This window comes from Saccopteryx bilineata, chromosome 3 (genome assembly GCF_036850765.1).
Source record: "Saccopteryx bilineata isolate mSacBil1 chromosome 3, mSacBil1_pri_phased_curated, whole genome shotgun sequence".
Classification (NCBI taxonomy): domain Eukaryota; kingdom Metazoa; phylum Chordata; class Mammalia; order Chiroptera; family Emballonuridae; genus Saccopteryx; species Saccopteryx bilineata.
The window spans coordinates 95,307,836-95,335,145 of record NC_089492.1 but is presented as its reverse complement, the minus strand read 5'-3'; the positions used below and the strand labels follow the sequence as shown (position 1 = coordinate 95,335,145).

At 37.0% G+C, this 27,310-nt stretch overlaps 1 protein-coding gene across 3 annotated transcripts in view; it reads left to right on the top strand.

Annotated features, from left to right (window-relative positions):
* The window catches only part of ATL2 (atlastin GTPase 2), a 58,959-nt gene that overhangs the window by 11,992 nt on the left and 19,657 nt on the right, over positions 1 to 27,310 (top strand). For all 3 annotated transcript variants that reach the window (XM_066266932.1, XM_066266934.1, XM_066266935.1), the window contains exon 2: positions 21,440 to 21,684. In XM_066266932.1, coding sequence (XP_066123029.1) covers positions 21,440 to 21,684 — 245 coding nt within the window. The remainder of the gene's footprint in view (positions 1 to 21,439; positions 21,685 to 27,310) is intronic.

Genomic DNA, 27,310 nt, shown 5'->3' with positions numbered 1-27,310 from the left:
GTCAAGGCACATATGAGAAAGCAGTCAATGAACAATTAAGGAGCCGCAATGAAGAATTGATGCTTCTCATCTCTGTCCCTGTCTGTCCGTCTCTCGTGTGCTCGTGCTAAAAAAAAAAAAAAAAGAAAGAAAATGTCTTATAGCATTTGGCATGTGTTGAGTATACAAAGAAAGTTAACCCTTTTCAATGTAAAGGAGAACCTTAAGGGGCTGGGATTAGTTTTCTTTTGGGAGTTAACAAGGTGAAGGAGAGGCAGGTGGAGGACCATACTTAGACAAAGATCTAGCTTTTTTCCATTGATGTTAAAAGTTAACACATTGAGCATCTATCTTATATAAATAGGGCTTTGCAGTAGTTGCTTTTAATGAACACCAATGTAGAAAAGTGCAGAACAGATCCTTGTTTTAATCTTTCATATAGATGGGAGATCAGATGGACTTAATATATATTTGTGAGCACAAAATTTGTGAAATTATAAACTTATTAAGCTTATAATTTCAGCCTGACCTGTGGTGGCGCATGGGTAAAGCGTCGACCTGGAACACTGAGGTTGCTGGTTCAAAACCCTACACTTGCCTGGTCAAGGCACATATGGGAGTTGATGCTTCCTGCTCTTCCCCCCTTCTCTCTCTTTCTCTCTTTCCCCCTCACTCTCTCTTCTTTCTAAAATGAATAGATAAAAAATTTTTAAAAACTTATATTTTCAGAAGTAGAAATTACTTTGTGCTAGTGTTGTTGAGGAAGACTTTATGGAGGAGGGTGGACTTTGTCAGGCCTTGAAAAATGAATGGGTCTTAGAGAGCAGTGTGTAGGACAGGGGTCCCCAAACTTTTTACACAGGGGGCCAGTTCACTGTTCCTCAGACCGTTGGAGGGCTGGACTATAAAAAAAAAAAAACTATGAACAAATCCCTATGCACACTGCACATATCTTATTTTAAAGTAAAAAAACAAAACGGAACAAATACAAGATTTAAAATAAAGAACAAGTAAATTTAAATCAACAAACTGATCAGTATTTCAATGGGAACTATGCTCCTCTCACTGACCACCAATAAAAGAGGTGCCCCTTCCAGAAGTGTGGCGGGGGCCGAATAAATGGCCTCAGGGGGCCACATGTGGCCTGCGGGCCGTAGTTTGGGGACCCCTGGTGTAGGATATACTACTTGTGTGAAGATAATAAAGATAGGCAGTGTGTTAATAAGCTTTCTACAGAATAATTTAAGCACCTATCCTTTCTAAGAATTTTCTAAAAGGGTTGCTTTAAAAAGTAATTAAAAGCAATTAGGTAGAGGTAGTTGAAAGAGCAAATGGTGTTAGAGCATGTTTATTAAAAAGGAGTATGGAATGTTATTTTACCCAAGTGGAAGAAAGAATTGATTTAAATAACTGGATAATTCCTCAAAAAATTGTCTAACAAGCCTGAAGTGTGTTTTTGAGCATGTGTATTTATCTACAGGAAATCCTTATATGTACTTTAAAATTGCCAAAGTAGAGAAAGGATAAAAGAAGAGTATGGTGAGAACCTTTGACTTTCTTATGCTTTTTGTTTTTTCAAATTAGTCACATTTTATCTAGCTGGAAGGATGTTTATTTGTCTGTTTTTGGCATTATACCCTTCTTTTTACTGCTTTTTTAGTAGGAAATTTACCTGTATTGAGCTAAGTTTGGAATTTGAGTGTGTGTGTGAGTGTGTGAGACATTACTTGTCTTCTTTTAAACTACTGCTTTTAACGAGTCATCTGAGGTAGAGAGTTGTGGCAAAATGGAACTTAAGAGTCTTATTTCCAAAGTCTTGGCAGATAGATACCTATTTGAGATTTGTCATGAAAACACTATTCTAAATTTAAGCTTGGGTCCTTGTGTGTGTGATGTTATTTATTTATTTATTTATTTATTTATTTATTTTTATGGCTCCTTTCCTAACTGGTTATCTCAAATTTCAGTAGCTCTTCTATGAGTTTAATATCTTGTAACTTAGTACAGAGTTAATTATTTTGGGCCAAAAAGGGGATATTTAAACTATTTGCCTGAGTCAAGGACACCTACTCAACTCTGAATTTGATGGATTCCTGATTCCTGTGTTACAAAACTTTGTAGTCACTGTATCAAAAATGTTTTTGGAAATGGAAATTTAGTTCATTGTTGCTTTTTTAAAGGCTTATAAGAAAAGAGAATGCCTCTTATAAAATGATGGAATAATTTAGTGTTGTTTGCTGCCTGGTCCAAAGAAAGATGTTGAACTAGCTAGCTGTTGCATCACTTTCCCTTTTTACTGTCACCTCCTGACTTTGAGCTTCTCACCCAATGCTCAGTCTCTTCCAGTTGACTTATATCTGATTTCTCTGTTTTTAGACTCTTGTTACACCTCTTACTCACTCATCACTTTCAGCTTATCTTTGTCATACAGCTTTGATCTTATCACCCCTCTGCTTCAAGATTTTCCGCAGCTCTCTTCAGGATATTTTCCTAAAATAATTTCATACAGTAAATTATTTTGAGGAATGAGGAAGTTATTTATAACATTTTCACCTCTTCTCCCAACATAACCAATTTTCCCAGTTCACTGCTCGAATGTCTTTGCCTAACCATTCTTTTTTTTTTAATAACTAAGGTATTTTTATTGATTTTAGAAAGAAAGGCATACAGGCCCAGCACTTTTAGCCTAAACTTTTATGGTTAGCTTAAATCTGATTTTCGGGGCTCAGAGAGATGCTTTCTCCAGGATGTTTTCATTAATCACCCTAGTTTAAATAATTGATTATAGCAGTGTCCCCAACCTTTTTTGGGCCATGGACCGGTTTAATGTCAGAAAATATTTTCACAGACCGGCCTTTAGGGTGGGATGGGTAAATGCACAAAATAAAATTACGCGACCAGTGTAAAAACTGTGGTATTTTTAAATATAATTGTCGAACTTACGAGACAAGTGTCAAGAGTGAGTCTTAGATCGATGTAACAGAGGGAATCTGGTCATTAAAAAAAAATAAAACATCGTTCAGACTTAAATATAAATAAAATGGAAATAATGTAAGTTATTTATTCTTTCTCTGCGGACCGGTACTGGTCTGTGGCCCAGGGGTTGGGACCACTGAATTATAGCACTTTCTTTACACTGTCCATTTATACTTTTTCTGTGTCAGAACTTTGAGATTGGCACTGTTATTAGCAAATTGTACTTCTTTTGTATCCAGCATAGTGCCTTGCTCTCTAATGATGGCTTGAGGTAGATAGGGTGGGGACCTTCCTCACTTATTCATGATATATTGTTTAGATGTACCAAGCATTGTGTCAGTAAATCTGAAACAGTAAGTTACACATTTATACATGTACAGATAAATACATAAATGCAGTACCAAAGATGGGCAAATAGAATTTTATTGCATCTTATATTTTAAAAGATGGGCAAAAAGAATTTTATTGCATTTTACATCTTAAAACTTGATCTTCAGTAAAGTTTAAGAACGAAAATAATTGTTTCCCTAATGGGGAACTGTATAAATAATGTACTGATTGAATAAATGATTGTTTTAACTAGGAAAATTTTTGAAAAAGTAAAGGGAAAAGTAGTTTTTCCTTTGCCAAGATTTGTTATTAAAATGAGAGACATACCCCTTTCCTTTTTGTTAACAAATTGTACTTTTGGTAACTTTTTTTTTCTCAATTTTTTAGAAATCTTGAGCACATAAAAATTCAGCTTTGAGTTTATTCAACAAACTTGCTTAGTTGGCACAGTTGGAAGGTGATAGATTTGACTATTACAAAGACCTGGGTATGCACCCATATTTGATTACTGAAAAATGTTATGTACTCACAAATTACTTGATTTGAGCCTCAGTATTCTTTATATTATACAAACAAGGAAAATTATCCCCCCAAAAGTGATTTTGAGGATTATAGAGATATGTAGTTATTAGCAGAGTTGACACTCTAAATAACAAACTAAATGTTTTTCCCTCTTCTATAGTAAAAGGTACACTTAAAATAATTTCATACAGTAAATTATTATTTTGAGGAATGAGGAAGTTATTAATAACATTTTCACCTCTTCTCCCAACATAACCAGTTTTCCTGGTTCTCTGGTCAAATGTCTCCTTGCCTAAACCATTCTTCTTCTTTTTTTTTTTTTTTTTTTTTTAAATAACAGGTATTTTTATTGATTTTAGAAGGAGAGGAAGGAAGAGAGAGAAACATTAAACTTGTTTCACTTGTTTATGCATTCATTGGTTGATAATATTTTTTAAAATTGTTTTAAAAATATTTATTTTTACAGGGACAGAGAGAGTCAGAGAGGGATAGATAGGGACAGACAGACAGGAACAGAGAGAGATGAGAAGCATCAATCATCAGTTTTTTGTTGCAACACCTTAGTTGTTCATTGATTGCTTTCTCGTATATACCTTGACTGTGGGCCTTCAGCAGACCAAGTAACCCCTTGCTCGAGCCAGTGACCTTGGGTTCAAGCTGGTGAGCTTTTTGCACAAGCCAGATGAGCCTGCGCTCAAGCTGGCGACCTCGGGGTCTCGAACCTGGGTCCTCCGTATTCCAGTCCGACGCACTATCCACTGCGCCACCACCTGGTCAGGCCATTGGTTGATTATTGTATCTGCCCTGACTGGAGATTAAACCTGCAACATGGTGTATCAGGACAACACTGTAATGAACTGAGCTACCTGGTCAGGGCCTGACCATTCTTATATAAAATGACAGCCTGTTTCTATTTATTTTAACCTACTTTATTTTTTTCTCTATAGCACTTTATGCTGGTTAATGTCATATATTTGATTCTGTCCCCTCACCTTTAGGATCTGATAAACTCCTAAGGGCTTGTTTGTTTTGTTCACTATACTAAATCTGCAGTTCTTAGAACCATGTTGTAGATGGTCAGTGAATATTTGTTGAGGGAATCAAGACTTATACTCCTTTCCCCCCAAACACACACACACACACACACACACACACACACACACTTGTATTTTTTTTTAAAGATTTTATTTATTCATTATAGAGAGGGGAGAGAGAGAAGAGAGAAGAGAGAAGAGCAGGAAGCATCAACTCCCATATGTGCCTTGACCAGGCAAGCCCAGGGTTTTGAACTGGCAACCTCAACGTTTCCAGGTTGATGCTTTATCCACTGCGCCACCACCAGTCAGGTCCCACACTTGTATTCTTTTCTTCCCTTGCATCAAAATTACCTTGGTGGTTTTCAGGGTGTGCTTGTTACAAAGGTAAATTACTGGGCCCCATACTTGATCATCTGTATCAACCCTGGAGATGAGGTCCAAGAATCTGTACTCTAAGCATGCCACCCAGATGGTTCTTAAGCTTTAGTATGCATGGGACTCACTGTGCCACTCAAGTGGCTGCACCTAATTACATACTGACAGTGTAACTCAGTTGTAGACCCATGTATAATTAAATTACAGATGAACTGACCATTCTATAGCAAAACATATTTTCCCCGTTGATCTGTGTAGGAAGAGTTGTGTGTATGTGTAGTTTTGATTATTTTGGTTACTCTAGTTTTTGTCCAAAAAATCCAGTGTAATGTAGAACTTTAAGGATGTAGAAATCTCATACTAGATGTTTATCAACTCACTTCTCCCAAACAAAATAAATAAAACTCACACATAATCTGTACTTGGCAGTTTCTACTGACAATATGAATGGATGAGCTGATATCAGGGATTTAAGTGAAAAGCATCATTCAGAAGTAGGGTTGATTTAGTATTTCTATGGCTGTCCTACTGGGGAACAATGGTTGACCCTGTAATATTAAAAGGCACTTTGGTATAGAGGAAACAGCTTGGTCTTAATATAACGACTTAGATAGAATTATATTATACATATACTACTAATAGCTGTAGACTATTCGAGAAAAAAAATTTCTTTAAACTTCTTTGAATGTGTGCACATTTTCCCTTCTGTGAAATGGAGATAACTGCTAAGTCACAGGGTTGTTGAGGATTCCTATCATAATGCCTGGCATAAAGTCAGTCATTTAATAAACATAATAATTTCTCTAAATTCTGAAGCAACTTAAAATGTTTCATTAAGAACAATTATAACATATTTCAAACTTATAAAAATGACAGAAAACTATAATAGATGCTCAGTGCCCATTTCATAGATCTAATAATAATATATTTGGCATATTTGTTTAGAATCATTTTTCAAAAGAAATAAAATGTTACTGTACAGTTGAAGGGTTCTCCCAACATTTCTCTCCTTCCTTTTACAATGGATATATGCCTATCTTGAACTAGCATATATGTTTCCTGGTTTTTAAATAGGCATAACATGTCTATTTTTTCCTAAATAATATCTAGTATTGTGCTATATTAAAAAATTTTTAATAAGTGGCTTTAGTATGTATTTGTGGCTTAATTTTTTTTTTCATTTGACTTTGGTTTTGAGGTTTATCCATGTACACACGCATTTACATCTTATTACTTTCAATTCTCTCATTGTTTCATGGTTATATATTTATGGATATTTAGGTTGTTCCAAAGTGTCTTTTTTTTTTTTTTTACAGTTACAAACAGTATTTCAGTAAACCAGGGATCTTGTCTCTTCCTATGCATGTATAAGAATTCCTCTGGCATATAAATAAGTTACTTAAATTTAAAAAGTTTCACTACTATGCAGTCTAAGTGTTAAAAATTTGGACCAGGAAACAAAGTATACCTCTCCCCCCAAATAAAAGAGCAGATGCAAGACTCCTGAGGTGACTTGAGTTAGATTTTCTGCAAGATTATGTTTTAGAAGAAAATAGAGAAGAAGCTTAATGAGGACTCTTTAAACTGCAGAGCCTAAATAGAATTTTTCTGAATTTCTGTCTTGTTGCTCAAAGTCCCCTGAGCCATTATTCATTTTATTGTCTCTTAACTAGACAACAAAACTGACTTTATAAACTCCAGCCTCATTTAAAATATCTTATTTAAATTAACTTCAGTTGAAATTTTTTTTTATCTCAATGTACACTGATATTCAAATGTATTCTAAAGAACTGGTTAATATTTGATAAGCTTTGGGAACATACTTTAAGTTTATGTATTTGTAATCTTTTATATTTTTTCTTCATCTGTTTAGATAAATGCATGAAGACATTTTATGACTCAGTATTCTTTAAGTGGGAACAGCAGAAATTCTGTTACATCAGCCCTGGTTACTATGGAAACGGTAGATTTCAAATGGAAAATAATTTGTAAATCTTATAAGAAAACAACTTTGTTTATTTTTTGATTTGATAGTAATGAAGGAAGGAGATGGACTGTATACATTTTGGAAGTTTGGTGATTTAGGATGGTCTTGTTGGCTGGCCAAAGGGGCAAAGCTAATGGGAGAAATTATCTGAAGGGGGGGGGGTTGCTGACCAGGCTGTGGCGCAGTGGATAGAGTGTCGGACTAGGATGCAGAAGGAACCAGGTTCGAGACCCCGAGGTCACCAGCTTGAGCACGGGTTCATCTGGCTTGAGCAAAAAGCTCACCAGCTTGGACCCAAGGTCACTGGCTCGAGCAAGGGGTTACTCGGTCTGCTGAAGGCCCACGGTCAGGGCACATATGAGAAAGCAATCAATGAACAACTAAGGCATTGCAATGAAAAACTGATGGTTGATGCTTCTCATCTCTCTCCATTCCTGTCTACCCCTCTCTCTGATTCTTTCTCTCTCTCTCTCTCTCTCTCTCTCCCTGTAAAAAAAAAAAAAAAAATTATCTGAAGGGGTTCAGAACAGGCCTCCCAAAGATGTGCCATTTTGGCCTGTGAATTATTTTGAGCTGAAGTAAGTTGAGACCCTGCCCTTCCTTAACTACCTGGAAGAATCTAAATTGGGGGCCTTGCCTATAGAGCAGGGGTCTCAAACTCGCGGCCCACGGGCCACAATTTTGTGCGGCTCGCAGACTAATCCACGAAGTTCAAAATATTTTGGATAAAATTAAGTAAGCCTAGGGGCCTACTTGTATTTTTCATTTCTCTAGCATCCTAGCTAGATATTAGCTTAGTTAACAGCAGTTGTGATGCGAACTACAGTTTTTGGTCGTTTTGTGACACTGAGTAAACTGCATGTACGATTGTGCTTGTTGTACTGATTTTTTTTTGTTTTCAACTGCAGTGAGAAAAGTGTTGCGTAACAGTTGCCTTTTGTAGACCTAGTGCGGCCCGCCGAATGGCTGTGATCTTGCTCTGCGGCCCACATGCTGAGTTGAGTTTGAGACCCCTGCCATAGAGTTATTACCAGAGATAACCTTTTATGACCTATAGAAAGGGCAAGGCAAACTTCTAATGACTGAATTTCTCTTTTTACCATCCAGCCAATGACCCTTCTCGCCTCTGAAGCCCTAAGGCATCTTACCTAATTTTATTTTTCTGCCTGAAACTGTTAAGTATGTGTGGTTCCCATATGCATATATAGTTAAATTTGTTTATTTTCTCTTGTTAATGTCTCATGTCAATTTAATTAGACCAGCTGGAAGAACCTAGAAGGGTAAAGTAAAACTTCTTCCTCCCAGACTTATCCAGGGATCTTGTCTCTTCCTGACATTGTTAATAGGTCCTCTTCAGGAAACTATATAGTTTTTTTGGGTGCTTTTTTTTTGCAACTTGTCTTGTAGTTTCAGTTTTACATAACAGAAGTGGGTTTTTTTGTTTTGTTTTGTTTTTTTCTTTAAGCGAAAGAGAGGCAGGGACAGACACAGGAAGGTAGAGAGATGAGAATTACCAACTTGATGTTGTGGCACCTTAGTTAGTTGTTCATTGATTGCTTTCTCATCTGTGCCTTGACTTGGGAGCTTCAGCTCCTTGACTTGAGGGCTTCAGCTGAGCCAGTGACCTCTTGCTCAAGCCGGCAATCTTGGGCTCAAGCCTGCGACCATGGGGTCATGTCTATGATCCCACGCCCAAGCTGGAAACCCTGTGCCTCAAGCCCATGCTCAAACCAGATGAGCTTGCGTTCAAGTTGGTGATCTTGGGGTTTTGAACCTGGATCCTCAGCATCTCGGTTTGGCGCTTTATCCACTGTGTCACTGCCTGGTCAGGCAAGAGAAGTTCTTAATAACATTATTTTATAGGAGCAAATAGTTAAAACCTTTTTTTGTAGTGCCTGATTGGCTAATAGCTCCTTCTCTTAAAAAAATTTTTTTTGAAGTCCCATTTTGTGTCTTTGTCAGTATTCTTATTCCAGGCTGCAGCTCTAGGGCAGGGAGTGGGAAGATTTAGCACTGCTATAACTGCTCACTCTAATGACTGATAATGGTTCCATACCAGTAATTTTCAACTCTAGCTCTGTATCATGTCAACATATTAACGTGATTTTTACATTCACATTTTTAAAGTAGGAATGTCTGTATACATTGCCTCTTTTCAGAATCCTCAGTAGCTAGGATGGAGTGGTTAGTGGTATCAGAGTATTAGCAGTTTTGCAGGAAGAATGGAGGGTTATGGTTTAGCTTGAAAACTTTATTTTCTTCTGTGAAAACTTTAACATCACTAGAAACTACTTGAAGTAAAATAAAATGAATGGTATTTACATAATAAACATCTGTAAAATATTGTAATCCTAGGAACTGTGTTATTTTCTGAGGACCAGCAGTGTTGGCATTATGTTGGAGTTAGATAAGTACAGTTCAAGTCTCTACCCTGGATTTACTGAATCACAACATGCATTTTAACAAGATCCTCAGGTCATTGCTGTGCATGTTCTGAAACACTGCTATAGAGGAAATAATTACTAAATTAGTAAGACCTGGCCCTGGCTGGTTGGCTCAATGGTAGAGCGTTGGCCCGGCGTGTAGATGTCTAGGGTTCGATTCCTGGTCAGAGCACACAGGAGAAGCGACCATCTGCTTCTCCATCCCTCCTCCTCTTCCTCCCTCTCCCCTTCCCCCTCCTATCTGTATCTCGCTCTCTCTTCCTCTCCTGCAGCTGTGGCTCAATTGATTAGAGAATACTGGCCCTGGGTGCTGGGGATGGCTCTGTAGAGCCTCCTCTTCAGGCTCTGGGAATGATTCTGTTGTGAGCATGGCCCAAGATGAGTGGAGCATTGGCTTCAGGTGGGAGTTGCTGGGTGGATCCTGGTTGGGGTGCCTGTGAGAGTCTGCTTCTCTATTTCCCCTCCTCTCACTTGGAAAAGAAGAAAAAAAAAAAAGACATGGCCTTTCAACAGTGATCTCAGCATGTGTTTTTTTATCTTTAAAATGAATTAATTTATCTGGCTGGGTTACTCATTGGTTAGAGTGTTGTTCCAATATACCAAGGTTGCATGCAGGTTCAATCCCTGGTTGGGGTGCATACAAGAAGCAACCAATGAATGCACAACTAAGTGGAATAACAAATCTCTCTCCCGTTCTCCCTCTGTACCTTTCCCTGCCTCGATCCCTTCTCCCCTTCTTCTGTCTTTCTCAAATCAATAAATAAAAAAAAAATTAAAATGAGTGAGTTTGGCTGCATAATGGCCAGAACCTTTGTAAGTAATATCTTAGATTTAAAGTACAGTAAGTTTTTCTTAACTTTGATAGGTTCTTGGAACTGCAGTGAAATTACAGCAAAACCAAGTTGACCGTAGGTAATTGATATAAACAAAGAGTTCCTGTAGCACTTTTCTGGTCACAAAAACACTACCAAACTTCAAAAGAAAGACCCAAAACACTTATATATATTGAAATAAATACGAGCCTGACCAGGCGGTGATGCAGTGGATAGAGTGTCGGACTGGGACGCGGAAGACCCAGGTTTGAAACCCGAAGGTCACCAGCTTGAGCACAAGGTTGCTGGCTTGAGCAAGGGGTCACTTGGTCTGCTGTAGTCCCCCTCCCCCCCATCAAGGCATGTATGAGAAAGCAATCAATGAACAACAAAGGTGCCACAACAGAGAATTGATGCTTCTTGTTCCTATCTGTCTGTCCCTATCTTTCCCTCTCTCTGTCTCTGTCACAGAATAAATAAATAAGAGCTGTATATATACATACACATTTTAAAAAGAATAGAAACAAGATTCAAGATTATTATTTTCCAACACACTTATTTGAGTTCAAGGTAGTAGGTGGACTGAGCCCACCCCTATAAGCTGTAGTGCGAAGGTGTGGAGCAACCCTGGACAGGACGCCCTTCCATTGCCGGGTGCACACCCACGCAGACTGGGACAGTGTAGACAAGCCAATTCACATAACATGCATGTCTTTGGGATATAGGAGGAAACCGGAATATCTGGAGAAAACCCATGCAGGCATGGGGTGACCATGCCAAATTCCATGCAGAAAGTGGCTCCGATCCAGAATCGATATTATTTTTTCTCATCAGTGTTATAATGAAACAATGTTAAATGATGTTGTTAGAGGACCTGCTGTTCTAGAACTTAAAGGTCCTCATGTGTGTTGACATTTGTATTCTAATCTAGGGAATGTGTGCATGTTCTGCTTAAATTTAAAACACTATAAGGGTAAGAAGTCCCTCCCTAATATAAAAAACTGTCTTGAGTTCTTTAAGAAAAAAAGTATTAGCAAATTTATAATTCCTTTTTATTTTTTAACTAAAATATTTTGGCATGCTGAATATTGGATTCACAGGAATTCATTCACAAAGGGTTAAATTTGTCACTATTGATACACTCAGAATTATGTTTTACAGGTCCTGAATTCAGGTCAAGAAAATATTTTCAATTGAGTTTGAACAGTGAGAATTGATGGGCAGTTCCAGTTTTGCATCACATTGGAGTGTAATATTCATGGGCAATTATTCTTGAAGGGGATATGGTAATTAGAATATTTTTTCTGCAAAAGTGATTAATAAGTTATTAAAAATGAGTAAATATTTCTTTATCTTTCACATTTAAGGAATGAATGTGCCAAGGGGAATGGGTTGGATTTGATTTTTTTAAAATTTGCCTTACTGAAATAATTTACATAAAGTCCATTGATTTTTTTTTTTGAAGATTTTATTTACTGATTTGAGAGACAGAGAGAGAGAGAGAAAGGTGGTGTAGGAGCAGAAAGCATCAACTTGTAGTTGCTTCTCATATGTGCCTTGAGCAGGCAAACCCAGGGTTTTGAACTGGCGACCTCAGCATTCCAGGTTGGTGCCTTATTCACTGCACCACCACAGGTCAGGCTAAAAATCCACTGATTTTTGAGACAGTTTGATGAGTTTACATAGTTGTATAGTTTTGTTCCATCTCCACCATAATCATGTAGAACATCTCCATCATCTCAGAAAGTTCCCTTCTACCCCTTTTATAGTTGGTTTAGCTTGGGTTGCTATAACAAATTACTATAGATTGGGTGGTTTAACCAACAGACATTTATTTCTCAGTTAACAGAGACTGCGAAAGTTCAAGATTAAGGTGTCTGATGAGAGTCCTCTTTCTGGTTTGCAGAGGGTTGTCTTCTGCTATATCTTCATATGGTGGAGAGAAATCATCTTTTTCAAGTCCTTTATTAATCTCATACATTAGGGTTCCACCGTCATGACCTAATTATTTCGTGAAGGCACTCTGTCCAAGTACTGTTACATTGAGGATTAGAGCTTCCACAGATGAATTTAGGGTATGCATATTTAGTTCATAGCAGTAGTCAGTTCTCTTCCCTCTACCTTCTGTATCTGGCAATCACTGATCTACTTTGTATTACTGGTAGATTTGCTGTTTCTAGAATTGAATCAAACAGTACAATATTTGCATGTGGTTTCTTTTACTTAGTATAATGCTTTTTAGATTTGTTTGTGTTATGTATTTCAGTAATTCATTTCATTGCCATGTTGTAATCCATTGTATGGATTCATTTTTCAATATTTGAACATTTGAGTTGTTTCCAGTTTATGGACCTTACTACAATTATTCGTGTTCAAGTCTTTTGTTGTTACAGCTGGTGCTCGACTTAGGACCATGATTGGTTTTGACTGACCGGTCGTAACACGATTTGGTTGTAAGTTGAGTAGGCTATATGTACAGTACTGTGAAATGATGTTATAAAAATCTTTAAGTCATATTTTATCATAATTTTCTTTCATTATTATATATCAGAATTTTCTTTGTTCATTTTATGCCATTTGTATCATCTCTACACCATTTTGTTTCTTATTTTTACATTCGTCAGGTTTAAGTAAAACACTGCATTGCCAGTACAACTGGTTTAATATTTGCAAAACATACAAAATTACAAAATACAGGTGCATACAAAAATACAAAATACAGGTGTAAAAAATCCCATAGGAAACATTTTCCCAATTGTAAAACATATCAAAATATATAAACATGTATGAAACATTTTATTGGCCGCTGGTGCTTGGCTGCAGATAGTTGATGTCGTCATCTGAGGCAGCAGTCGTGGCTAGCGATTGTGGTCATAAAGTCGAATGGTCGTAAGTTGCATAGGTCTTAAGTCGATTAATACCTGTATATGTTTAATTTCTCTTTTAGTACATAGGAGTATGATTCCTGGTTATATGGTAAGTATATGTTTAACTGTATATAGTGTATTACCAAAAATATTTTCAAAGTGATTATATCATTTTATACCCTCACAAGAAATATATGTGAATGCTAATTGTTCCTGTAAACTCTTATGTCAGTCTTATAAATTTTAGCTATTTTGGCGAGGATGAAGTGGTATCTCATTGTGGTATTAATTGATATTTCCTTAACATTTAATGGTGTTGAGTACATTTTCATGTACTTATTGGCCATTCATATGTATTTGAAGTATGTGTTAAAATCTCTTGTCCATTTAAAAATGAAATTGTTCTTAATTGAGTTGTAGAAGTTCTTTATATATTTTGAATGCTAGATTTTGATTAAAGATTTTAATGTCAAGAGGGATATTGATCCATAGTTCTGTTTTCTTATAATGTCTTTGCCTGGTTTTTGTATTAGGATAATAATACTGGCTTCATAAAATGAATTGAGAAATACATGTCCCCTTCTTTCTCTCTTTTTCCTTTTTTTATAAGTGTGTAGAATTGGTATAATTTCTTTCTTAAATGTTTAGTGGAGCCTGAACTGTGGTGGTGCAGTGGATAAAGCGTCGACCTGGGCCTGACCAGGTGGTGGCGCAGTGGATAGAGCGTCAGACTGGTATGTGGAGGACCCAGGTTCAAGGTCGCCAGCTTGAGCGCGGGCTCATCTGGTTTGAGCAAAGCTCACCAGCTTGGACCCAAGGTCGCTGGCTCGAACAAAGGGTTACTTGGTCTGCTGAAGGCCCATGGTCAAGGCACATATGAGAAAGCAATCAATGAACAACTAAGGTGTTGCAATAAAAAACTGATAATTGATGCTTCTCATTTCTCTCCGTCCTGTCTGTCTGTCCCTATCTATCCCTCTTTCTGACTCTCAAAAAAAAAAAAAAAAAAAAAAAGAAGCGTCGACCTGGAACGCTGTGGTTGCCTGTTCAAAACCTGGGACTTGCCTGGTCAAGGCACATATGGGAGTTAATGCTTCCTGCTCCTCCTTCCCCCCCTTTTCTCTCTCTTTGTCTCTCTTTTCTTTCTAAAATGAATAAATCTTAGAAAAATATATTTAGTGGGATTCTTGGTAAAAACACCTGGGCCTAAAGTTTTTTTAATAAGGTGTTTAATGGATTTGATATTTAAACCTGATTCTTTTTAGTTTTCATCTCCAAATAAAGTCTTTATTAGACTCATTACTTAAAAAACTCCTTCTAGTATGAAAATTTTCAAATACGTACAGAAGTGAACAGCATTAGGAGACCCTGTAGACACATTTCCCAGCTTCAATTATTGTCAATATAACTGCCCCCTTGTTTTATCTGTTCTCTCATAGCCAGCCTCCCACCAGGTTATTTTGAAGCAAATAGCAGATTGTATGAATGTTGTGTGTCTTTAAAAAGATTAAAGATGATTAAAAAAACATAGCACAGTACTGTTAGCACACTAGAAAAATAGTTCCTTAATATCAAATATCTTGAGTTCATATTTCTCTGATTGTTTCAAATTTTTTATAGCTGCTGTGCTTAAACACTGTATTTGATTGATAAGCCTCTTAAGTCTCTTTTCTATAGGTTCTTCTTTCTTCCCCTTTGCTTTTGCAATGTATTTGTTCGGGTTCATTTGTCCAGTGGAATTTTGCATGTTCTGGAGTTTTCTGACTCCATCTCTGTGGTTGTGGAGTGTGTCTCCTCTATTTCCTTCCCTGTAGTGAAATCGAGAGTGGCAGTTTTCAACCTTTTCCATCTCATGGCACACATATACTAATTACTAAAATTCTGCAGCACACCAAAAATGTTATATTTTTGCCAACCTGACAAAAAGGTGTATATTTTTGATTGGTTGGCAAAAAAGTAATAGTAATTACCTACCCTTTTTCCTCTGAAATGTCTTTAAAACAAATCAGCTGCCTATACTTATATATAAGGCAGCAATTTCAATTGGTGTGCTGCAAGAATTTTTAAAACATGCAATACCTGTCTTTATAGTCAGATTGCTAAATAGAGTTAACAACAGCTAACACAATAGCTGTCCAGTGTGAAAGAATCAAAATTATACCAGTTTTTTTTGTTAGATTGGAAAAAAAAATATTGTTTTTGATGCACCACAGAATTTTAGTAGTTTATGTGGGCCATGAAGTGAAAATGGTTAAAAATCTCTGATTGATCCCATCAGCTTTTCACCCAGTAGTCTTAATAATCATTGTTCATTGCTGCCTTTTTTGGGATTCTATTTATGCAGGACCTTACACACTACTTAATTGGTTCCTGAGTAAACAATCTTAATTCAGACAATTCTTTAGTTTGTGTATGTTATTTCTATTTGGGAATTTGACTTTGGAAATCTGTTTTATCCTGTATCAGACTTGATCTTGAAAATAAATGAAAAGAATATTGGATAATCTTTTTTGTTTGTTTTAATTGACTGATTTTAGAGAGAGGAAGGAGGGAGAGAGAGAGAGAGAAACATTGATTTGTTGTCCCACTTATTTATGCATTCATTGGTGGATTTTTTTTAAAAGATTTTTATTGGTTTTACAGAGGGAGGAGAGAGAACATGGGATGTGAGAAGTATCAACTCATATAGTTGTTTCCTTGCTTGCTTATTGCTTGTCCTATGACCTATGGTATGTGCCTTGATCTGGCAAGCCCAGAATTTTGAGCTGGTGACCTCAGTGTTTCAGGTCGACGCTCTATATTCACTGCACCACCATAGGGCAGGCCATTGGTTGATTCTTGTATGTGCCTTGACTGGGCATGGAATCCACAACCTTGGCATGTAGGGATGATGCTTTAACCAACTGAGCTACCTGGCTAGGGTTTGGGCAGTCTTTTAAGAATATTGAGGAACATAGACTAGATACCGAGTATAAATATATTATTTAGTAATGATTTTATGCTTAATATTAATACAACCTCTTAAGGAATTTTTCTTCTTAATTGGTTGAATTAATTGATTTTCTTAGAGCCTCTTCAAAGGTTCTTCTAAGAGCAATATAAAGTGCCAGTCAGTATAGCCCCTTTCCCGCTGTAGAATATGTTTTAGCAAGCATGGGAGTTGTACATTATTTTAAAGACCTTACAATATGATCTAGTTCATATTTTTCTTGTTAATGGCCTAAAACTGAATAGCAAATCTAGAGAAGAATTTTTCTTCGATGATTCCTTGTTTTCCTACTTAGAAAGTGCTTTGTTGTTAAACTACTTTGAGTGAATTTCTGGCAGGTCAAGTTTGTTTTGAAATTTTCCATTGCTCTTTCCTTCTGGGCTTTACTAATGCATTCACTTTCTGAGAAATTCTGTTTTGTTGATAGTGATCTCAAATAGCAATTTCTTCTCAACTTCCAGGTAAGATTATTGGAAAATTCTTCAGTGCATTTGTAGTAGCACTTAATACTTTCCACTGAATTTCAGTGGCAATCAGTTCCCTTCCTAACCCTCTCAAACCATTTTTTGAACTAAAAGCTTATTCCTTTGCTAGCTCACCTATCCAATTTTAAAGCATTTTGAAGACTGTAGATCAGTGGTAGTCAACCTGGTCCCTACCGCCCACTAGTGGGCGTTCCAGCTTTCATGGTGGGCGATAGTGGAGCAACCAAAGTATAAATAAAAAGATAGATTTAACTATAGTAAGTTGTTTTATAAAGATTTACTCTGCCAAACTTAGCGAAAATCTGACATAAAGTACTTGGTAAGTAATTATTATATGCTTTAACTTGCTGTAACTCTGCTTTATAAATTGTATAAAGTAAAGTTACTTCCCTACTTTATAAATCACCATTACTGTGGAACCAGTGGGTGGTTAGAAAATTTTACTACTAACAGAGATACAAAAGTAGACGGTAGGTATAAAAAGGTTGACTACCCCTGCTGTCGATTGTGCCTCTAATAAGGAAATAGCCTCTTTGGTTTTATGGATTTGCTGATAGGTACATTCTGTCAAGTCCCATGTCATTAATCAGCCTGTCACAGTGAATAAGAATTACTGATAATTATAATGACTTAGAGCTCTATGCTTCTTTCAGTTTATATTTACTTGTCCTTCACAAGTGTGGTTTGGTGAACATGATCATTTGAACCTGGAGGATACTTTGTATTCTTTTATTCCTCACTTCTGTGGACTTTAAAATGCCATGCTTTATTTCTGGAGTGACAATATTTTACTTTAAAAACATCTGAGATTATGGCCTGACCTGTAGTGGCACAGTGGATAAAGGGTTGACCTGGAATGCTGAGGTTGCCAGTTCAAAGCCCTTGTCTTGTCCTGGCAAAGCCCATACAAGAAGCAGCCACAAGTTGATGCTTTCCACTCCTTTCCCCCTTGCCCTCCCTCCCCATAAAATCAATAAATAAAACCTTAAAAATTTTGACATTATGGTGATTTATTTTTTTTGAGATCATAGTTAAAACAAAAATGTTTCAAAAGTTAAGAAAATTTACAAAAATAGAGGGCACAGTGCATATATTTTTGCTAACCACAATTGCAGAATTGTAACGGATGATTAACATCAGCTGATTGCCAACAATCATTAGTTTAGAGTTGATCATAGTGTTTATAGTTATAAAAATTCCTTTTTGTGGGAATCATAATTATAATAAAGATCACAAAGGCAGGGTACAGTTATTGAAAGTAAAGCAACTTCAATTTGAGGCCTTGCCAGTTTGTGCTTATAGAGAGGTAGCAGTGGGGCCTTACCAGTTTTGCTCTTTATAGTCTGTGTTTAGAGCCAGTTACAGCTTTTACCCCTATTTCGTTGAGAAAACTACATTGTTCTGATGGGAACAGCAGTTTGCTTTATAATATTAAGTTGAAAGTGTGATTCCTGACTGAATGTTCTGTAAGAAGTAAATTAAGGATATTATACAAGCAAATGCATAGCAGATATTAACCTTTTTGATTAGTTTTCAGCATTGAATTATGTATGGTTTATAAAGTGTCCTGGTATAGTCTTAAATATGTGAGTAGCACATTATATCTTTTGAATTTAAAAACTATCTGCAAAATACTGTTTAAACATTTAATGTTTTGCTTCTATGAAATTAAAAGGACTTCTCGGTGGTAGTTTACATTCTTTTCCCCTTAAAACTATCTAGATTATGACTAGACAGTTCATACAAGAGGAAAGAAATACTATACATAGCAAATGGTCAGCCTTAGTCAGGTCTGTACATATTAAAGCAAAAGGGATAGTGTGACTGAAGAACTGGATCTTATTTATTTATTTATTTATTTATGACAGAGACAAAGTCAGAGAGAGGCACAGGCAGACAAGAAGGGAGAGAAATGAGAAGCATCAATTCTTCATTGTGGCATCTTAGTTCTTCATTGATTGCTTTCTCCTATATGCCTTGACTGGAAGGCTACAGCAGAGTGAGTGGCCCCTTATTCAAGTCATCGACCTTGGGCTTCAAGCCAGTGACCTTTGGGCTCAAACAACCAGAGGTCATGTCTATGATCCCATGCTCACGCCGGGACCCAATGCTCAAGCTGGTGAGCCTGCACTCAAGCCAATTACCTCGTAGTTTTAAACCTGGGTCCTCTGTGTCCCAGTCTGACGCTCTATCCACTGTGCCACTGCCTGATCAGGATATATTTTATTTATATGAAAAAAGCATAAACAAATAGTTTTGTCAGTATGGATGCAAATATGAATGGAAAATAATTTTTTTGGCATTTGATTCAGTTTTTGGAAAACTAAGTATGTTTGGAACATCTATATTGGTAAATTTCATTTTTTAGTTGTTAAGTTTTTTGAAATCTCTAAAGTGATTATTCATTTTGTGCATAACTTAGTGTTTGATTTAAAATGTTCTGAGCGTCAGCCCGACGTGTGGAAATCCCGAATTTGATTCCCAGTCAGGGCTCACAGGGGGATTGTACATCTGCTTCTCACCCATCCCTCTCCTTTCTTTCTGTTTCTCTCTTCCTCTCCCACAGCCAAGGCTCCACTGGAGCAAAGTTGGCCCCGGGCACTGAGGATGGCTCCATGGCCTCTGGCTCAGGCACTAGAATGGCTCTGGTTGCAACCGAGCAATGCCCCAGATGGGGAGAGCATTGCCCCCTTGTGGGCTTGCCCAGTGAATCCTGGTCTGGCACATGTGGGAGTCTGTCTCTCTGCCTCCTTGCTTCCCACTTCAGAAAAAAAAAATGTTCTGTAAGTTTGAAATACACAGTGGATTTCAAAGACCAAAAAAGAAGAATGTAAATATGTATTTAAAATACTGATTGAATTGAAATGATAATATAGTGGATATATTGGGTTAATAAAATAATGTTATTAAAATTATTTTTTTGTGAATTACCTGAATTGACCTAATGAAATATATCTGAAATATGTATATATTTAAATGATTGATTTTAGAAAAAGAGAGAGAGAGAGTAACATCACTTGTTCCACTTATTTATGCATTCTTGGTTGATTCTTGTATGTGCTCTGACCAGGGATTAGACCCTCAATCTTGCTATATCAGGATGATGCTCCAACCAACTGAGTTACCCAGCAAGGGCCCTAATGATATATTAAATTTGGAATTTACCTGTGTTCTACCTTTCCTGGAAAGTTTCCCTTTTTTGCATGCAAGTAGCTTACTGGGCTAAATCTGTATACCATTGAAAGAAGCAGTGATACTATCCTCTTTAATTAAGTATTGATTCTTTTGTTTTCAGAGATTCTCCTTTGAAATTGCTTGTTCTTTATATTTGTCACTGTTTGCAGCACATGTTAAAATAGTGTCGATTTTGTTCTATGTACAGTTAAAAGGTGCCTTGTGGTGTGGAGGTAAAGTTTTTGCAAATTACGTAAGCTAGATTTTTTCCCCCTGTAAAAAAGATTCATTAATGTGGGTATGTAATTGTTGTTCTGAAAATAGTGGTTAAGTGGATACGGTATTGTTGGCTAATAATGTGCCACTCCTCAATGGACCAACTTCCTCCTGGGAGAGGAGAAACTGTCCCTGCTTTGAACACAATCTATGTTCCTTAGATTGAAAACTGGCACTTCATAGACCTGCTTAAGGGGAGAGTCTCTTAAAAATGTTGGTGTAGGAAAAGATAAGTTCCCCTGGAATACCTTGTTGCTACATGTGATCAAGCAAGAAGAAAGCCAGACATGCTGCATTAGTTTCTGAAACTGGCCAGGTGTTTTAAGAACAGAAACTTCAACTTTAGAAATTTGTCTCTGCTGTTACACTTTCTGTAGTTATTTATCACTATTCAGTAAAGTTTTTCTGCAGGAATTACCTTCTTCTGGCATTTTGGGTGAACAAAGGAAGAGTTTAGCCATTCTGGGGAGCTTTGTCATTTTGAAGTGGTGGCTGTGGTGTTTGGTGAAGAAGAGCCCCAGAGGCAGATGAAACTAAGTTATAATAAGTGCACCTCACTAACCATTCTTCTTATGCCTTCCACTAAAACATTAGTCCTGTGCTTTGCTTTAACATGAGAAGCTTTACTATTGGGTTATTCTTGTTAAAGTAGGGACTCATTGACTTTATCTAAGTATCATTTTTGGAGACTGCTTAGGACTTTAACGTAGCCCTTTAAGTTTCAGAGTAAAAATTGTTTATATTTCATGCATGGTTTAATCTTTGTAACTTGGAGTAATTTCCAGTCAGTGCCTACAAGGAAAACTGGAATGTAAATTATGTGAAACTGATTCTTCCCCTCACCTCTCAACTGGTTTCTGTGTGTATACAGTAGCAAAAATTATTTATAGAATAATGCAGTGCTCTGGGACAGCTACTGTTCATATTTAATTGAGATAGAGGTCATACTTAGTATTGCGGCTTCTCTGTATATATAGTGGGAAATCCTGGAATTCTTGGTGCTCTTATAGAGGGAATGAGAAATCCATTGTGTACTTAAACATCACTTGTAACTATTTTAAAATGATTATAATGAGGGTGGGGTGGTATGGGAAGTTCATTTAAAATTTTGCTTTAGTTGTGATCCTTGAGGAAAAGTGTGTAATGCAGGAATTCAAGTAATGTGTTTCTTTTTTTTTAACTCTAGGTGAGGATTATGAAGAGGATGGCCTAGTAAACTCTGATGAGGTTATGAAGAAACCATGTCCAGTACAGATTGTTCTTGCTCATGAAGATGACCATAACTTTGAGCTTGATGAAGAGGCTTTGGAGCAGATACTGTTACAGGAGCACATTCGTGATCTTAACATAGTAGTGGTATCCGTGGCAGGAGCTTTTCGTAAAGGGAAATCATTTCTACTGGACTTCATGCTTAGATATATGTACAACAAGGTGAATAGTGTCTTTTAAATTGAATCCAGTTAAAAACAACAAACTACCAACCAATCTTATTTAAAAACTAATAGGCAAAAAACAGTAAGAGTTGTATTTTTAATTTTACAAAACTATATATAGTTCTTGATAAGACTTCTCAGTTATGATAGCAATGTAAATTTGTTTGAGCTCTTTATTTTCTTCATCTTCATAACGCCTTTTTGCTTATAGTACGTATTGATGCATATGATTGAGCATCTATGTTCCAGGCATTGTAGCTCTAATCCAAGATATCTGAGTATACTAAAGTCTCTGAAGTGCTGTTCACCTCTCCCTTTTTGCTATTTCCTCACACCTTTCCCTTCTTGATCACCATTACAAATGGTGGGTAAAGTAGGCTGATAGACACTTTTTGTAAAAGTACAACTGTGCTTTTCAGTTAAGACATCGTCATTGATTTACTTTTTGAGATAAAATCCCAATTCCATGGCTTCCATGGCCTTCCATGTTCTGTTAGCCTCATCTTTTGCTTTTGTTTTTAAAGTAGCCTATATTTTTTTGTAATTCCTGGAGTGTCATGTTATTTCTCAAATGTTGCTGTACTCTAGGCTGATCTTTTCACAGGAGGCCTTCCCTGATCTCTAAGACCATGTTTTGTTCTCCTCCTAACTCTCAAGGCACGATCAAATGTTTTATTGATAGTACCTTTTTTTTTTTTTTTTTTTTTTTTTACAGAGGCAGAGATAGACAGGGACAGACAGACAGGAACGGAGAGAGATGAGAAGCATCAATCATCAGTTTCTCATTGCGCGTTGCGACTTCTTAGTTGTTCATTGATTGCTTTCTCACATGTGCCTTGACCATGGGCCTTCAGCAGACCGAGTAACCCCCTGCTGGAGCCAGCGACCTTGGGTCCAAGCCAGATGAGCCAGCGCTCAAGCTGGCGACCTCGGGGTCTCGAACCTGGGTCCTTCCGCATCCCAGTCCGACGCTCTATCCACTGTGCCACCACCTGGTCAGGCAGTACTTATTTTTCTGATGCCATATATTTTTTTTTTTCTGGCTAGTTTGACCTCTGTCAGGAGTGGGCCTTATCCTTGAATACCGTATTTCTGTGTGCCTAGCATGAATATTGGCCCATAGTAAGGACTTATTTTATATTTTGGCCAATGATCTACCCGTCTCTACCCATATTTACTTTTTGATGGTACCAGACAGTTATCCTCTCTGACTTTGACTTTTCCCTGAAAAAAGCAAAACAAATTGTTTTCCCTTGAATCAGAATATTTTTGAATTGAATTTTGTTGGGGCACTCTTGTGAACATAATTATCCAGGTTTAGAATGTTTTTATAACAGTGGAGAATTGGGGCTGAGGGGATGGGAGTTTGATAGGGACCAAGAAGGATGGAAGTTTGGAATGGACCACTTAGCGGGAAGAGCTTTAAAGGGAGCATTCGACATTGAGAAGCCACATGAAAATGCTAGAAATAACACTGACAGAAATATGTAATTATCTAAACATTTGTCAAGGTGCTCACCTTTATGAGTTCTATGAAAAGCTGTAACTATATGCATATGGTTTTCAGAAAATTCTTTTCATAGAAATCTCTCTTCTTCAGGCATGTTCAGGTATGCCTGAGTATCAAGAATATTGTTCATATGAAAGAACACCATTTACATATATCAGAAATTGAGAAAGATATAGTATCCTAAAGTTTTTCCATTTAGACTTGATTTTTCCCATCTGAAATAGAGAAATGTATAAATAGTGGCATATTCTTTTAAAAGAACACTGTACATTTAAAGATGATAAAGAATTTCTGTATTTTGAGATTCTGAGTGCTTAAGTTAGTGTATATTGTATCTTATCTGTGTCTGAGCTGTTCACTGCAATTGTATTTGATTTCAAGTAGGTCACGGACCACAGAACATTAGAAGGGGAAGGGAGCTTCACTTGTCTAGCAGTGACAGATAAGTTCCACCTCAGGTGCTATTTCTGATTCCATCTCTGATGAATTATTAGGGCTGTTCAGAAGGGGAATAGCAGCCCACATGTGTGTTATATGTTTGTAATCTTTAGCTATTAGAATTCTGCCTCTCTTGGGTGTCATACCGAAACCACAGAAAGGTTTTGAGGGCCTGAGTGAGGATATACACCTAGTTAGCGGCTTCTAGGTTGAAGTATCTTTATTTTTATTCAAATGGTTTCCTTATAGAATCCTGATATATTCTTATTCTCTTAATTGCGAATTGTATTAAACAATGATTTTTTGGGATAGTATAGTGGCGAGTCATGCTTTTCCTAGGAGAGGAAAGAAGGAGAAATAACAATGAAATAGTTTTGGAATTATTTCATTGAAAAGGTGGGATACTAGCTGAAGAAGGTAGGAGGTGATATAATATGTGGTCTTTTGTGACGGGCTTCTTTCACTTAGTATAATTTTTTTTTTGTGGGTTTTTTTTTTGTGGCAGAGACAGAAAGAGTCAGAGAGAGGGACAGATAGGGACAGACAGACAGGGAGAGAGGTGAGAAACATCAATTCTTTGTTGCAGTTCCTTAGTTGTCCATTGATTGATTTCTCATATGTGCTTTGACTGGGGGCTACAGCAGACCGAGTGACCCCTTGCTTGAGCCAGCGACCTTGGGCTCAAGCTGGTGAGCCTTGCTCAAGCTGGTGACTTTGGGGTCTCGAACCTGGGTCCTCTGCATCCCAGTCCCATGCTCTATCCACTGCGCCACCGCCTGGCAGGCCACTTAGTATAATATTTTAAAGGTTCATTTATGTTGTAGCATTGTTGGTACTTTGTTACTTTTTAGGATAAAAGTATTCTATTTTATAGATGTACTAATTTTATTTATTCATTCATTAGTTAATGGACGTTTGGATTGCTTCCACCTTTAAGCTTGTGAATAATGCTACAATTGTACTAATTTAGTTTATAATACATTTATTAATTATGCACAATACATTTATATATCTATATATAAATGGGATGAGGTAAGGGTTCAGCTTCTTCATTTTGTGTATGTCTATCCAGTTGTTCCAGCACCATTTTTTGGGAAGATAATTATTTCCCCATTGAATGGTCTAGGCCAGTGGTAGTCAACTTGGTCCCTACCGCCCACTAGTGGGTGTTCCAGCTTTCATGGTGGGCGGTAGCAGAGCAACCAAAGTATAAATAAAAAGATAGATTTAACTATAGTAAGTTGTTTTATAAGGATTTATTATGTAAAAATCTGACATAAAGTACTTGGTAGGTAATTATTATGATATGCTTTAACTTACTGTAACTCTGCTTTATAAATTTTATAAAATAAAGTTACTTCCCTACTTTATAAATCACCATTACTGTGGAACTGGTGGGCAGTTAGAAAATTTTACTAGTAAGAGAGATACAAAAGTGGGCGGTAGGTATAAAAAGGTTGACTACCCCTGGTCTAAGCATTCTTTTTTTTTTTTTTTTTTTTTTTTTTAGGGACAGAGTCAGAGAGAGGGATAGATAGGGACAGACAGACAGGAACGGAGAAAGATGAGAAGCATCAATCATCAGTTTTTCGTTGTGACACCTTAGTTGTTCATTGATTGCTTTCTCATATTAATTAAAATGATTTGTGCAAAGGTGTCTGCTAATTCAAACTGAATTACCCAGGGCAGGCGGCGAGGACGCCCCTTTGCTCAGTGCCCCACGGGTTTCCCCCTTTTACTTGCTTAATTGCTTAAAGTAGAGTGCAATGAAGGAAACCACTGGCGGTACATTTCTTAAGAGTCACCGCTAGCTCAATAAAAACGAACTATTAATGGATCGAATGCTATCCATGTACTGTTTGCTATTTGGATGCTGATTAGTCAATAATTTATTCAAGAGTGGTGGATAATTCTCAATTAGTGGAACTACAATGTTTCCGTACTTGCAACATTGAGAAAATCCATTCTTGCCACGGTCAAATTGATTAGTTTCTAACTTGAAGTTTAAGGACTGACAGTGTTCACATTTAATATTCATGTCACCAGAGGAATGCTCAAAAATTAAAGTTTCTTCGTTTGAAACTGTTTTAATCCTTTTTGCGTTTCGTTCAGCATTACTCTGTCGTTTTTTTGCATTTCTCTCCTGCCTTTGTTCAAGGGACTCATTTTGTCGAGACAGGCTTTTTTGTCTTGCATCTGAGGCAAGCCTTGTTTCTCTATGCTCATCAGTCTCATTTTGCCGAGAAAGACGCATTTGCTCTGCGACTGAAGCAAGCCTTGTCTTTCTCTGCTCAGTGGTTTCTTTTTGTCGAGAAAGCCGTTTTTGTGCAGCTTTAGCTACTTTTCTCTCCTCTTCAGTGCTGTATTTTCTAGGAGCATTCTTAAAAGAAATTACGTTAAGATGTAGTTTTTATGTAAAACAGATGATTGCCAATGCAAACAAATGTTCATCTTCCCCCTGACCCGTTCAATTTGTGTTCAGCTGTGGCAACTTCACCTCATTGGCTAGTACAGTTACGCAAGCAACCAATAAGCTATCGGTGACAAACAGACACTTAAGCCACATATAATAAAGATGAATTTATTTATATGAATTTATTTCTGGGCTCTTAATTCTGTTTCATGATCCGTTTATCTATTCTTATGAAAATGCCAGACTGTCTTGCTTACTGTTACTTTGTAGTAAGTTTTCAAATCAGGAGGTGAAAGTTCTCTTATTTTGTTCTTTCTTTCAAGATTATCTATTCTGGGCCTCTTGCAATTTTATATGAATTTTAGATTTGGTTTGCCAGTTTTTATGGGAGGTTAATTGGGATTCTGTTGATGATTGAGTTGAGTCTGTAAGTTCAATTTGAGTATTGCCATCTTAATGTTAAGTGTTCCAATTCCCGAACATGGTTTTCCCATTTATTTAGATCTTTAATTTTCCTCAAGAATGTTTTGTAGTTTGCAGAGTATGTTTTATAGTTTTGTTAAGTTTATTTTTTTAATAAAGGAAGTTTTAATTTCATTTCTAGATTGTTCATTGCAAGTTTACAGAAATATAGTTGATTTTTATATATTGATCTTGTATCCTACAACCTTGCTCAACTCATTTATTAGTTCCAGTAATATTTTTAGTGCATTCTTTAGAGTCTCTTATTTACAGTATCATGTCATCTGTAAGTAGAGATAGTTTTACGTTTTCTTTTCTGATCTGAATACCTTTAATCTCTCTTTTTTGGCTAAGGGTCCTGACTAGAACCTCCAGTACATTGCTAAGTCTGAGTGATAAGAGAGGACATCCTGATTATTAGGGAGAAAGCATCTAGGTTCTCAGCACTATGTATGATGTTAGCTGTAGTTTTTTGGGGGTAGATTTTAAAAATCGCCACTGATTGCTTCTCGTATGTGCCTTGATGGGGGTGGGGGACTCAAGCCAAGCCAGTGACCTCTTGTGCAAGCCAGGTCGATGACCTTGTGCTCAAGCCAGAGACTTCGTGCTCAAGCTGGTGAGCCTGTGATCCTTCCAGAGACCTTGGAGTTTTGAACCTGGGACTTCAGAGTCCCAGGTCTACGTTCTCTCCATTGCACCACCACTAGCCAGGCTTTCTTTTTAAATCATGAATGGATGTTGCATTTTGTTAGATTTTTGACATCTATTTATATGATCATGTGATTTTTCTTTAGCTTGTTG